Here is a 13,789-nt window from a genome sequence, read left to right on the forward strand (position 1 = left end):
TATGGCTTTTGCCTGCAATACTGATCACCACAAGGTCTACAGATGCCCGTGGCTAAATTGTACACTGGCAGATGCACACAGGGGAAAACTGTGCTAATGCAGCGTGGAGGGCAAAACAAATGAAGAACTGAATTTGCTAGTAAAAGGGGAAAAAACAACAACAACAACAAAAAACCCAAACCAAAACACCCCACACTTCCCTGCCCCCCCAGTGAGTTATGCAATTCGCTTATCAAATACAGGTTCACATTGCAAAAAATTTAACCTTGGCCTGTTGCAAAAAAAGTGAAAACAGTTTTAAGTAAGTGAAGGCGTTTTTATGTATACACATGCATATGATGTATGTGAGTGACTGAGCAATATATTTTTACTTATATGGACAGAATGACAAGTAATGTTTAAACTTCTCAATTTTGCAATTAAAAGCTCATGACATTCAAAACTGCCATAGTATATATGACTGGATAAATACTGTTGGAACTTCCAGTTATTACTACTTTAAAAATCCATTTAGCTGCAATCTCTTAAGGTATTATTGAAAACTGTAAGGGTTATTACAGAACAATCTGGCAGATGTGATATTAAATCCTGGTGGCGACAAGAATCCTATATTTAGTGGATGTTTCCTTTTAACAGGTTAACGTAAAAAATGTATAGAGGCCAATTCAATCTTTTACTATCTGAAACACTGTGTGTGTGTGTGTGTGTGTGTGTGTGTGTACATACAGCCTGCATGCACAGGCTATTTTGCAAACCATAAAAAGAGTGTACTTCCTAAAAATGGCTTAAGATTATTAAGAAAACAATAACTTCTCTTAATAGGCCTGTAAGCATGCATAACATTAAAATTCCTATTATAATTGCCAAATAAAAATATATAACAGAAAGCATTTAAATAATTTTGTATTTTTATATCTTGGAGGAAGAAAAGAGAAGACTAGTTGTACTATTCCAAGTTGTAAAAAGGCAAAATACTTGAAAGGGCTTCATTATCAATGAATATGTTTGCACTACTACAATTTAAGAATTCTTCGTTTGTAGTATTTATAACCATCTAAATTTAAATGACAATGTATATTTATACAAAATTAGGATTCGAAGCATATGTTCCAAGAATGTGTATATATTAATTAATATTAGCTCTAATAAACTCCTTGGCCTTGTCCCCCCCCCCACCATTCAAAGGGAGGATTAATTTACTGAAAATGTAAAATAAACTGTAACTTAAATACTGAGAGGAGATTTATTTCTCTAATGACATAAAGCTAGTAACATTACAAATATTGCTAACTTACATGAGGAACACCCGTTTCTTAATATGTATTTTGATGTGCAAACTGTAAACTATATTCCTAAATCTAATACATTTATTCATGAGAGCATAACAAATATTACCAGTTCCTTTGAAAATGAATCCTTTACCAAGCATTTAATGTCACATATTGAAATGAAACAACTTTCATGTAAAATAAAAACTGTGAACCTATTGCTTGTACATCTGAAGTAGCATTTTACATTTTGCCTCTACTTTGGTGCTCTCTGATTAAAACTGGTCTTAAATTAGAAGCATGATAAAATAGTAAGTTCTAGGGGAATAACTAAAGGTGCTTATAGTCTGAAGTTTTTTGGATATAAAACTAAAACACCCACTTATAAATGAATCATAACATCTACAAATTAAAAAATAAAATAGGGGCATGAGGAAACTGTTTTTGTGCCCATGGAAGTGTTCTATGTCCCAGATGTTACATGACTGTACACATTTGTCAGAATTCATAGACTGGAACATTCACATTGAAAAATCATAGACTAGATCAGTAGTGTATGCAAAACATACATAATGAACCTGACTTTAATAATAAATAGATTTCACATAAAAATAAAATAATAAATCTATACCTTTTTTTCCCACTGAGTTCACAAGTTTTTTTCAGAGACACTATGTCTTACAAACTCTTTACGCTCTTCATGCTTTTAATTTGATCTAGATGTTAAGATAAAATAAACAAACATATCTAGATTAAAAAGTATTAACTTATTAGTACTTTTGACTTGACATTTTTGACAAATCATATGGGAAAATTGCACTTTCAAGAAATAGTACACATAGGTACACTGAAATGTATTATTAGAATCGTGAAAATAATCATACATAAGTGGAAATTAAATATTATTTAGGTGATCTATTCTCAGAAAATGTTTATAATCTGTAACTATATGTGAAGTTATAAAGGAAATTCCTATTCATAAACAGATTTCCATCTTTTTCTATAAAGTATTTATTTTATTGCATATAATATATGTGATAAAGGTAATAGGTTTTTATTAGTGTAATTATCCTTTTAAATTATTACTTACTCCAGTTACTGATCATTAAAAAAATAAATCCTAGCTTAGAGGAATTGCTTTGCTCATTAAAAAATAAGCTCTGAAACTGTAAATTAGGAATAGGAAATGTTACTTTAGACATGTAGTCACTGGAAGCTGATTATCTACATTCTGTACTCTAGTCTCAAGGTTACGTGGAACATTTTCAGTGGCTTAATCACACAGCGTCTGGGATAGTAATGAGAGCTATTCAGTCCTGGATGACCCACTACAGACGTACAGATTAACAGACACTAATCACATCTGATTCCATTGTTTTCTCTAAGTGCAATAAAACTGTACCGTACTAAGAGTACTAAAGATGTAGTCATATACGCAAAAGTCTATAAATCCATGTTAGTAATGGGTTAAGGAATACCTAGTTTTCATATATTCATGTAGAAAAGAATCACATGAGCCCATTTATCCTGTCACAATATGTCTATAATATCCAAATTAGAAACATAAGCTGAAATCTAGTAAAATGAATTTAAATTTTACAGATTATAAAGATAACAGTGACTTTCTAAAGGGTCAGCGGGGAATTGGAATACTGGAATCAATACTTCCGCCATAATACTCAACAAATGATTGATTGACCCCAATATCCTTAAATGTTTGGAAAGGGTTAGAGATCACGAATGATTGTGAAGAATAAGAAAATCTTTCGGTTGACAACCTTGTCCCTCAAATTTGTTAGTTTACAGATGCAACTTAAAATATCCTGCACCGCTGTGTATACATTCAAATGAAGTGAGGAAAGAGAGACAATTATCTAAATAACCCAGGCTTTAAATTTCTTTTTTCTACCAAAAGAAAGGTTCTGGCCAGAGTTATCCAGAATCACCTCAAATCTGCAAATCTAGCAGTGGTGATAATTCTTGTAAAGTACCCTTCCAATTTCCATTTTTAATCTCAAAGTTACTTTCTTTTCAACATTTATTAATACCAATAACAAATTTACTAAGCAACACTGTAGGAAAACAAAAAAAGAATTCCTTACTACCAACGTGACTATATTATCATGTACTAGGGGGATGAGGAAAACTGAGGCAACAGTCTTGAACATTCAAGTGAAGAATTAAGAAAATAATTTTAAAAACTTAACCACAATTATCAGGATGCTCTGGTTAAAGAAATAAAATAGGGTTTAAATTGTGCAAACAGTGACCTCAATTCTCTGCTCTACTTTGTCATAAACCTGATATTAAAATATGAAATAATTATTTTAAGAACTCATTGAAACTCTGGAAGCTTTCAAGCTATTTTGTTTTAGGCGGTCTTATACGAGGAGTCACAACAGGAAGAAAGGTATAGATGCCATCAAGTTAGATTACCAGAAAAACTCCCTCTATTTTACTTTATTTAATGTGACACATAAAGAAAACCCTGCACAAATATCTGTCTTTAATTTCTCTAGTGTAAAAGAAGAAATATATTGTGCCTGGCAGAATGAAACAGATGAAATAGCCCGGGTGCATTTAAAAAAGAGAAGACGGGGGCAGAAATCAGATGCGTACAATGAGCTTTCAAAGCCACTCCAGCAGTAGGGATAAATAATTTAATAAACTCAACTTCATATTCTTTTCATCTCCCCAGTGTAATAAGCACATATTAAAAAAATAAAACTTTAAATTCATGAATACCTGTGAATAGAATAGCAGCCAGCAGATAATGAAAAAACATAAAACAATATCTATGTGAGCATTTAACATGTGTGTGCATACATATCCTCTAACTAACAGATACATTTTTCCAGATGAAAGGTCACAATTGCTTAAATTCATGAACAGGCAATTCACATTTAAATTAGTTTTTTTAAAACACAGAAACCTTGCATTCCTACATTTCTCAACATAATAGAGTTTTTCTTTAACCTAATGAGGTGCCTATTTGCACATTACTTTCTGTGTCTCATATAAATTATGTAGGTTTACAGAAGGGAGGGATAAGTTACCTAGCAATTAGCACTTCAGGAAAAATTATTTTGCCATTGTTATTTTGAATGCTTGAAAGTGTTAAGGATCACAATAGTTAATCATTTTATATGCATTAATACTCCTAAAATTTATGATAATGGTATGCTTGTGACTTTCTCCAATTTTTTTCATAATTGCACATTTTAAATCAAGGCTGCCCAATCCCACTAATGGGCATATACCCTGAGGAAACCATAATTCAAAAAGAGACATGTACCACAATTTTCATTGCAGCACTATTTACAATTGCCAGGACATGGAAGCAACCTAAATGTCCATTGACGGATGAATGGATAAAGAAGATGTGGCACATATATACAATGGAATATTACTCAGCCATAAAAAGAAACAAAATTGAGTTATTTGTAGTGAGGTGCATGGACCTAGAGTCTGCCATACAGAGTGAAGTCAGAAAGAGAAAAATAAATACCGTATGCTAACGCATATATATGGAATCTAAAAATAAATAATAATGGTACTGATGAACCTAGTGGCAGGGCAGGAATAAAGACGCAGATATAGAGAATGGACTTGAGGACAAGGGTTGGGGGGAAGGGGAAGCTGGGACGAAGGGAGAGAGTAGCCTTGACATACATAAGCTACCAAATGTAAAATAGACAGCTAGTGGGAAGCAGCCGCATAGCACAGGGAGATCAGCTCGGTGCTTTGTGACCACCTAGAGGGGTGGGATAGGGAGTGCGGGAGGGAACCTCACGAGGGAGGGGATGTGGGGATGTATGATATGGGGATGTATGTATGCATATGACTGATTCACTTTGTTGTGTGATAGAGGCTAGGGCAGTATTGTGAAGCAGTTATACTCCAGTAAAGATGTATTAAAAAATATATATTGAGGCTTCCTAATAAACTAAGTAAATAGAATGGAAAAGTCAAGTCGGTTAGACCTTACAATCCCAAATACCATTCAAATGTAAGCATCTCATACTGTCATTAAATCCTGAGATTCTTGGGGTTTTTTCCTTCAATTAGGTCAGTTTTCTTCAATTATCATTCTATTATTAGCTCATGTCAAAGATGTCTGAAGAACATACCAATGAAAACAATTAAGCATTTATATCCTAAAGCATGGGACACACGCAAGCTTTCATTCTAGTACTAACCACTATGATTATATTTATAGTAAAAAAAATAATATAATTAAGACTGGTGTCATTAGAGTTGTTTTATGAACTCTTCACAGAAGTAAATAAAGCGATTTTAAGCTATCTCCATGTATTACACAATCATAAAATAACTAGTTCAATAGGCCAAATGATATTTTTTAAAAATTACTATAAAATAGTTAAATAAGTTGCTCCCACAAAACAAGTCTATTTCCAAAGCCTAGATGAAAATCAGCAGAACTACACAAAAATGTACTGTATATTCTCCGTAGGTCATTTCAACAACAACAACAAAAAATTACGGGATAGAAAGCACACTCAGAATAGTTTAATTTTCCCTTCAACAATGAGAGGTGCCTGACATCGCTGAAAGGATCAGCTACAGAAGGCAATTCGTTTCACGTGTTCAGTGTAATAGAAAATCACTGTGTTGCAGCAACAAGCGCTACTTGCGCTGAAATATTATTCTAGGGCGCCCAGTTCACCCACAGTGATAAGGACGGGTGCCTGAATCCTATGTTATGTAAATCACTGTCAGCTCCCTGCGTAAAGGGTGCTGAAGGAATCAGCTCACAAAACACAGTCCCAGCGTCCTTGAAACCGAATGACTTCACTTCCCGGGAACACTCTAGGACTAACGAGTTTCTTAGTCCTTTTCTCACCATCCATTTTCTTCTTCAAAGTGCAAATCGTTAGTGAAAAGGCCCTGGTTACACCAATTAGTTTGCACGAAGTGCTCTGGCGTTTAGCTTTGCTTTAACCCAATTAAGCCGCACAGTGAGCCTCGAAGATGCGCCACCTGCGCGCCTGGCTCCAGCGCGGCTGCCCGGCGCCCCTCGCGTCCTTCCAGTTAGACCCACCCGGACGGCCGTGCCACGGTCCCCTGAACGGCCCTGGGGCCTCTGCGTCCCAGGCTGCCTCCCCTCCTCGACAATCGGGGGCACCTGCAGGTGGCCCAAGAAATCGAGGGGCCAGGTCTCTACCGAGCCACTCTGACCTGAATCCAAGGAAGAGCGCGCGGGGCGCAGGGGCCCGCGGCCGGCGACCAGAAAGCGCGGGCTCGGCCGCGACCACACGTGGGCCCGGGCGGCGGCCAGGCAGGGGGGCGCGAGGGCAGAGAACCTGGCCTGGAGCGGACGTGGAGAAACCTGGGACATTAAGTAGGGTTTTAAAATAACCCATACGCACGCACACACACCAAAGCCTGCCTATGGGACATGCAGCAGAGAGAAGAAGGAAGGATGGGCCGGGAGTGTAGAGCAGCGGAGAGAGGGGACCAGCGGGAAGCACGCAGGACCTGCACTGTGTGGGGACAGAGGTGGCTTTTCCCCAGAGACCAGGGCACATCTTCGCCTTCTTGGCCGCAGGTTCTCCGGCTCTGATTTGCCTCCTCTTCCTCCTCTTCCAACTGCCAAAAGGTAGCAACGCGTTCACCCGCATCGCTGGCAAAGTGGGGAGGGGCTGGCGGGTGCGCCCAATCCCTGCTCCTAAGGGAATGAAAGGCTCTTGGGGAACAGAGTAGGTGGATGCCGTGAGCCTTGAATCTAATGTACTATTTTAAGCTAAATCGAAATCTCCCACTCTTGGATAACAAGAAAGTATGATGCTGTACCTGTGCAAAGAAGAAAAAAAAAAAATCAAAAGCTTGAGTAAAAAGAGGGAGCCCTGAACAAAATCTTGTTACAAGTGGCTCTGAAAGGAAGTGCCTACAAACCTGTTCCAGGAATTATAGGATTTTGCTGGAAATATTCTTAATTTGAAAGAGATGGCATCAAAATTAAAGGTAGGGAATTAAAAATCTGCCTAGGTTTAAAAACAACTACAGAACCCCTAAGTAGTATTTCTTCCATTTCCTGTACATTAAGGACACAGTTGGTACCACCAGGAAAAAAAAATATTCTACATAAATCCATTTCCCCCTCCTTTTTCAAGGTTCCCAAATTTAGAAATGTTGATTTCTCTCAAAGTTTTCAAAAATGATACTTAAATTTAAAACCCCGATGACTGCAAATTAATTTTCTTTAAAAATCTTAACCATTTCCCTTAATCAAGTCACATGAAATAGTATAAAATCAGAAGTCTACTGTCAGGTGACCACTAAGGACCCTTAGGAGAGGAGATATACCCTTAATTATGCATCTGTAAACAAGACAGAAACCCCAAACCTACAAATTTTCAGGTTAGGTATCTGCCAGTAGGTTAGATGATCTCTCCTCAATTTTCACGTATTAAAATACAGCTCATTAGGAACTCACATTAAAATAACCTCTGAATCAAAGAGATAGTTTACTGCACAAATATTTCTGCCAATGCGTACAAAACTTAGTGTCCTGGTTATAATGTTGGGCAAAGTACAAAGAGCACTGCAGATGGGGGGAGGGGTGTACTAAACGTTTTTGAAACATCCTAACTTAAACTGAGGTAGACAATATCTAACAGCAATAATTTTCAGATTCCTTTCAACAACTGCAAATGAGAGAAAACATAGGTAAAACACCGCATAACATCTGAAAAAAATCATTCTAACATAGAACATCCAGAAAATTATACAGGTATTAGTCCATCTAAAGCCAACTTGCATATACATGAAAGAGCAAACTCCCACCCTGCATTCAAAAAGACCTCGAGGATTAACAGGCATTAATGATCGTCCTCTAAATGCAAGTTAGTGACTTTTGTTTTAGAAAACCCCATCTAGTTCACCAATTGATGGATGACCATTAGTACACCTGTATTTGCATTTCCTCAGTAAAAAGACAAGCAGGGTTTTCAAGCACAGAAGAGAACCACTTTGCCAAGTCTTTTCAAAACGTCAATATGCTTCAATTAATACCAAAGCTGAGAGATTCCTCTTGATCTCCAAAACTGTCTAGGTGGCTTGGGTGGTTTTCTGCCCGGCAGCAGCCTCCCACCTTTAGTTTGTGTGCCTCTATCCACGAGGGGGGATTAATTAGCCGGGCTGGAGCTGACAGAGGCTGTGGTGACGAGCCCAGTGGCGATTGGCCGCCAGCCTGCCTGGCCCTGCCTTTATAATTTCCACACGAGTGCATCTGGGCTCTTAGACAAACCAACCGCAGCTTCTTCTGACATATACACACGCACACTCACCCCCGACACACACTCAGCACACTTTTCCTCCATCTGACTAACAGTCCTGCACACACCATGATTACGGGAAAGCGTAAATAAATACGGAAAGGGTTGATTATTTTGACTACTGGAAGAGCCTTGCTGGGTCTCAGCGCAACTTTTGTTTTTATGACTGAGAAGGTGATCTCTCCATGTGTTTCTCTCACACAAGGATTCTTTAAAAGAGGAAGAGAGACAGAGAGGGGGAGAACAACCTTTCACTTTAAGACCGGCTGGGCTCAAAGATAAAAGGAAGGGGAAAGCGGCGCTAGGAATCCACCGCTGCAGCACTTCGGAAAGACGTTTCTGATACATTTCTGAGCGCGGCGGCCCGTTTCTCCACCGAAGTTGGCTCCAGCTCTAGCAGCCGCATTGGATCCCACAGCTTATTGCGAGACTCCGGTGTACAATCCGGATCTCTGCCCCAACATGATCGCGGCCCAGGCCAAGCTGGTCTACCATCTGAATAAATACTACAACGAAAAATGCCAAGCCAGGAAAGCTGCCATTGCCAAAACTATCCGGGAAGTCTGCAAAGTAGTTTCCGACGTCCTGAAGGAGGTGGAAGTGCAGGAGCCCCGGTTCATCAGCTCTCTCAACGAGATGGACAATCGCTACGAGGGCCTCGAGGTCATCTCCCCCACCGAATTTGAAGTGGTGCTTTACCTTAACCAAATGGGGGTGTTCAACTTTGTGGACGACGGCTCGCTGCCCGGCTGCGCGGTGTTGAAGTTGAGCGACGGGCGCAAGAGAAGCATGTCCCTCTGGGTGGAATTCATTACTGCCTCCGGCTACCTCTCGGCGCGCAAAATCCGGTCCAGGTTTCAGACGCTGGTGGCTCAAGCGGTAGACAAATGTAGCTACAGGGATGTGGTAAAGATGGTGGCAGACACCAGCGAAGTGAAACTGAGAATCCGAGATAGGTACGTGGTGCAGATCACCCCGGCTTTTAAATGCACCGGGATCTGGCCCCGGAGTGCTGCCCACTGGCCACTTCCCCACATCCCCTGGCCGGGACCCAACCGGGTGGCGGAGGTCAAGGCGGAAGGGTTCAATCTCCTGTCCAAGGAGTGCCACTCCCTGGCCGGCAAGCAGAGCTCGGCCGAGAGCGACGCCTGGGTGCTGCAGTTCGCGGAGGCAGAGAACAGACTGCAGATGGGGGGCTGCAGGAAGAAATGCCTCTCCATCCTCAAAACCTTACGGGACCGTCACCTTGAACTGCCAGGCCAGCCCCTGAACAATTACCACATGAAGACTCTGGTTTCCTATGAGTGTGAAAAGCATCCCCGAGAGTCGGACTGGGACGAGTCTTGCCTGGGTGACCGGCTTAACGGGATTTTGCTGCAACTTATCTCCTGCCTGCAGTGCCGGCGGTGTCCTCACTACTTCCTACCGAACTTAGATCTGTTTCAAGGCAAACCTCACTCGGCTCTCGAGAACGCTGCCAAACAAACGTGGCGACTGGCAAGAGAGATCCTGACCAACCCGAAAAGTTTGGAAAAACTTTAGAGGACAATTGAATCGAGAGCCGAAATGTGATTATATTATTCTTAAAGTTCTCATTAAGTGTAAACTTCCTGTTCGATTCCTATCTAATATTCCACTGGACAGTGCAAACAATCTCTTCCTTAAAAAGGAGTACTAACACAACGTTTAGGCATCATCTCACCCACTCCTCCAAGGGGAGAAAAAGAAGTAGGGAAAGCGGATGGAGAACACCCCAAACTCACAAGTATTAGAAGAATTCTTTACAAAGGATTTCGTATCTCCCTTGAAAAGGACACAGTAACACCCGGAAAACAGCCTGGCTGTAATGCAAGACCACAGTGAACACTGCTTAACCATCAAAGGATTATAGCAATCCTGGCGATTTAGGTGCATCTGGCTGTGAGTAAACACGATTTGGATATGCCATCTGAAGGAAAGTGTAATGTATATTTTAATTTGTAACAAATATTGTGATCTCACGTTGTCTTTGAAAGTGTGGATGTTGGTGTTTTGTGATTTGGTGAACAGAAGTTAAATGGCCATTTTGGATACTTCCAGACATTTTCCACTAACAAAGATATAATTTAAAGGTAGATTTCCTCCTGGTACTTTTATCTGTCTTTGAAAGTGTCTGAACTTTAAAAAGTTTACATTTTGTTTCAAATATATTGCTTGTTCTATTTCTAACATTCCATAAATATACTTGAAATGTTATTTAAATATATTCAAAGAAATTTGAATTCAGCTTATATAATAACGCTTGAATATCTGAATTATATATTTGAAAAATGCACTTGAAATACACTGGATAATTACTTTTGTGATTTAGATTTTAATTTCTGTTGCTGGTTTTTATTTAATTAGAAGCTAATAAATGAAGTAAAATAAAAGTTGTTGTGTCTCACTTTAAATTGTTTTCCTGTCAAAAGATGTAATGCTTCACTTTGAAAACTGAACCCACTTGAATATTTTAAACCTTCTGAGAAATATGCTAATGAGATAATTAAAAATAAAACCTTAAAATATTGGCGAAAAGCTCTTTTTGTATAGCTACAGAATACAGTGATCTACTGTCAGTTTCTGACTTACTTATAAGACTAGTCCATTCTACAACAGACGCAATTTAAATCTACCTTTGAAAGCTTGCTCTTCTGGGTTAATATTTTTGTAGAATTTTTGATAATATAATGATGAAATATGTCATGACAGTCAAGGTTGCTGAGTTAAAAATCAGACCAACTCAGAGGAAATGAACTTAACAAAATCCTAATAAAACTTTTAAAATTTGTATATGAAAGCTAACTACGCTAATGAAATGAAGATAATTTCTGACCTATTTTATGCCAAGCCTTATTTTATGCAGTAAGGGTTCCACTGGCAGAATAAATGAATCAGAAATCCAAAATTACTTATTACTTCATAGGGCAAGCCAATGATAAAAGCATAAAGACAAATTTTAAATTATTTAAAATCATATGCACTACATTCAAACTCATTTTCAAAATGCCATTCTTTTGCAGCTAGAAGTTAAAGAAGTCCTGTGATTATCCCTCAGAGTATTTTAAGAGTCAACAAGTGCGGGAGGGGCTAATCACCTGTGGGCCTTAGGGTAGTTAGTTAACTCAGGTGGGGGTACATTTTAGACTTTCAATTGCTACTCTACAAATAGTGTTTTAGAATGCTTTACTTCTATATATAAATTAAATATAAATAATAAGGTTCTGGATCTACGGGAGCATTTGCCTTTCGCTATTTGAGAACTGCCTCTGAAAAATACTTCAAAGGAAGATCTTTGTAAAATGATGCTTGATTATCTAGCATGACACTTATGTTCTTGAATTCTTAGCCTCAGGAAAAAAGTTTACAAATTGCACGATAATATAAAAGTTAAAACAACAATAAAATTGATTTCAGAAGAACTGTAGAGGTATAGAGCTGTTGAATACTCAGGTTTTAAAATTTACAAAATAAGATATAATAAACAAATATTTATGCATTTCAAATCATCTGAATATATATTGTCTGGCACTACACCCACAGAAGAATACAAACTTTAAACATCTGAGCGCCAGTATGTACTATGTATACACATTTTAAATGAAAGCTTCTCAGATAATTGATTTCTCTTCCCCTTAAAATCACACATAAAACCCATTCTTATTTCAGGAGATGAAAACTGGATGTAATAACGGAGATGAATTTAGAGCTAAATGTGCTCTGTAGTTTTCTTACAACCTTTTAATGAATTATTATTCATACTGCAATGTACACTTTTGGAAATTAAAAGTGATCTTAGTAAGAAATGTCATGAGACCTTTCCCAGTCTTCCCAGAGAGCCTGAGATGCTGTACCCCAGGAACCTGGGAGCAACTGGCTTCACTACCAAATCTGCCGAAGTGTACACAAAGGCACTCACGGAGAGACCGTTAAAATGTGCATGCTCTGGCATACAGGATTTAAAGTTAATACATTCTTCAATCCCATAAAATAGAGCATGTGTTATTTCATTCATTTTATTTTCTATAAGGATGAGAATGTGCTCCCCTCCCCCACTGTCATTCAAAACCAAGCAAAATTGAAAACCACTTCCTGCCACAAAGCCACCAGTGCTGTACACGGAATCACTCAAACTCACTTTCGTGTCGATCTTCTTGAAGGCAGGATCATCCTCATCCACCTCGAAGTAGATTTCTGTCGTGGTGATGGAAAGAGTCCCCTTGGCCACCACCACAGGAGCAATGAGCTGGGCAGGAGTGCTGAGAACAACTGGGCCTGAAAGAGAGGGTACGGGAGTCAGGCTGCGCCTCTGCGCCCCTCTCCCGCTCCCTCCCAGAAGGGTACCACAGGCTTTTAGTTTTAGATATGCACTGAAAAAATAGTGTCTATATTATGTCTTTCATGTGAGATAAGTCTGCTTAGCTTTTACACACTACCTTATAACGAGACTAGAGACAAATAATTCTATAAAATCTCAAGAGATCAGAATATTGAATAAGTGACTTTCAGTAAGCGAGTCTGCAACCTCTGCTTAGAAATCCTACATGGTTAGTGAGGCGCTGACCTTAACCAGCTTAAAAGTGCAGAACGGACTCTCTTAAGGCCCCGATTCTCCACTGAGCATCAACGGCGTTCCGAGATCGCGCTGGGCAGTCAGCGCCGTCCCCAAAGACCAGCCACCGTGAAAACCCCGTCCCTCTGGGCAGCAGCGTCCCCCCAGGATGGGCGGGAGGACGTGAAGGGGTATAGGGTCTAATATATAAATTCCACTCCGCTAACGGGTTTGCATCTTGCAGGCAGATTAATATCGACATCCTAAGGCGCACCGCACACCGATATACGCGCAAACACGGACATGAAATACATTTTTATGCAGAAAAGAAAGAAAACTGTAGCAGTGACTTTTCTCACCGAGCATAGGTCAAAAATGATGAAATTGTAAGACACTTGAACAAAACGATTCTCAGAAAAGCATTTGAAAAGTGTTGTTTCTCAACTTGTGGGACGAGAGAGACTAAGCTTCAGTAAAAGAAATGTTTTAGAAAGTGTGCCCACTAAGGCGCTGACTTCGAATTCCCTCCATCTGAGTTAAAGTCGAAAATTACAAATTTCACATATTAGAATATTAATTCAAAGTGGCATTACTTAACTGCTCCTTTAAGGTTCCCCGAAGGGGGGATATTCTTCTCTACCCTCGACTTAAAA

General features: G+C 39.1%; 2 protein-coding genes across 5 annotated transcripts in view; one reads left to right on the forward strand and one right to left on the reverse strand.

Annotated features, from left to right (window-relative positions):
- The window catches only part of NBEA (neurobeachin), a gene marked incomplete at its 5' end in the record, with an annotated part of 629,414 nt that overhangs the window by 187,861 nt on the left and 427,764 nt on the right, over positions 1–13,789 (reverse strand). For all 4 annotated transcript variants that reach the window (XM_082675501.1, XM_082675500.1, XM_082675503.1 and 1 more), the window contains one exon: positions 12,723–12,859. In XM_082675501.1, coding sequence (XP_082531627.1) covers positions 12,723–12,859 — 137 coding nt within the window. The remainder of the gene's footprint in view (positions 1–12,722; positions 12,860–13,789) is intronic.
- On the forward strand, positions 9,029–10,656 carry MAB21L1 (mab-21 like 1; the record flags this gene model as incomplete). The annotated part of the gene is made up of 1 exon (XM_082675710.1): positions 9,029–10,656. The coding sequence occupies one exon, from the start codon at positions 9,029–9,031 to the stop codon at positions 10,106–10,108; it is 1,080 nt and encodes a 359-aa protein (XP_082531836.1). The 3' UTR covers positions 10,109–10,656.

This window comes from Grampus griseus (assembly GCF_964374135.1).
Source record: "Grampus griseus genome assembly, chromosome: 18".
In the NCBI taxonomy this organism is placed as follows: domain Eukaryota; kingdom Metazoa; phylum Chordata; class Mammalia; order Artiodactyla; family Delphinidae; genus Grampus; species Grampus griseus.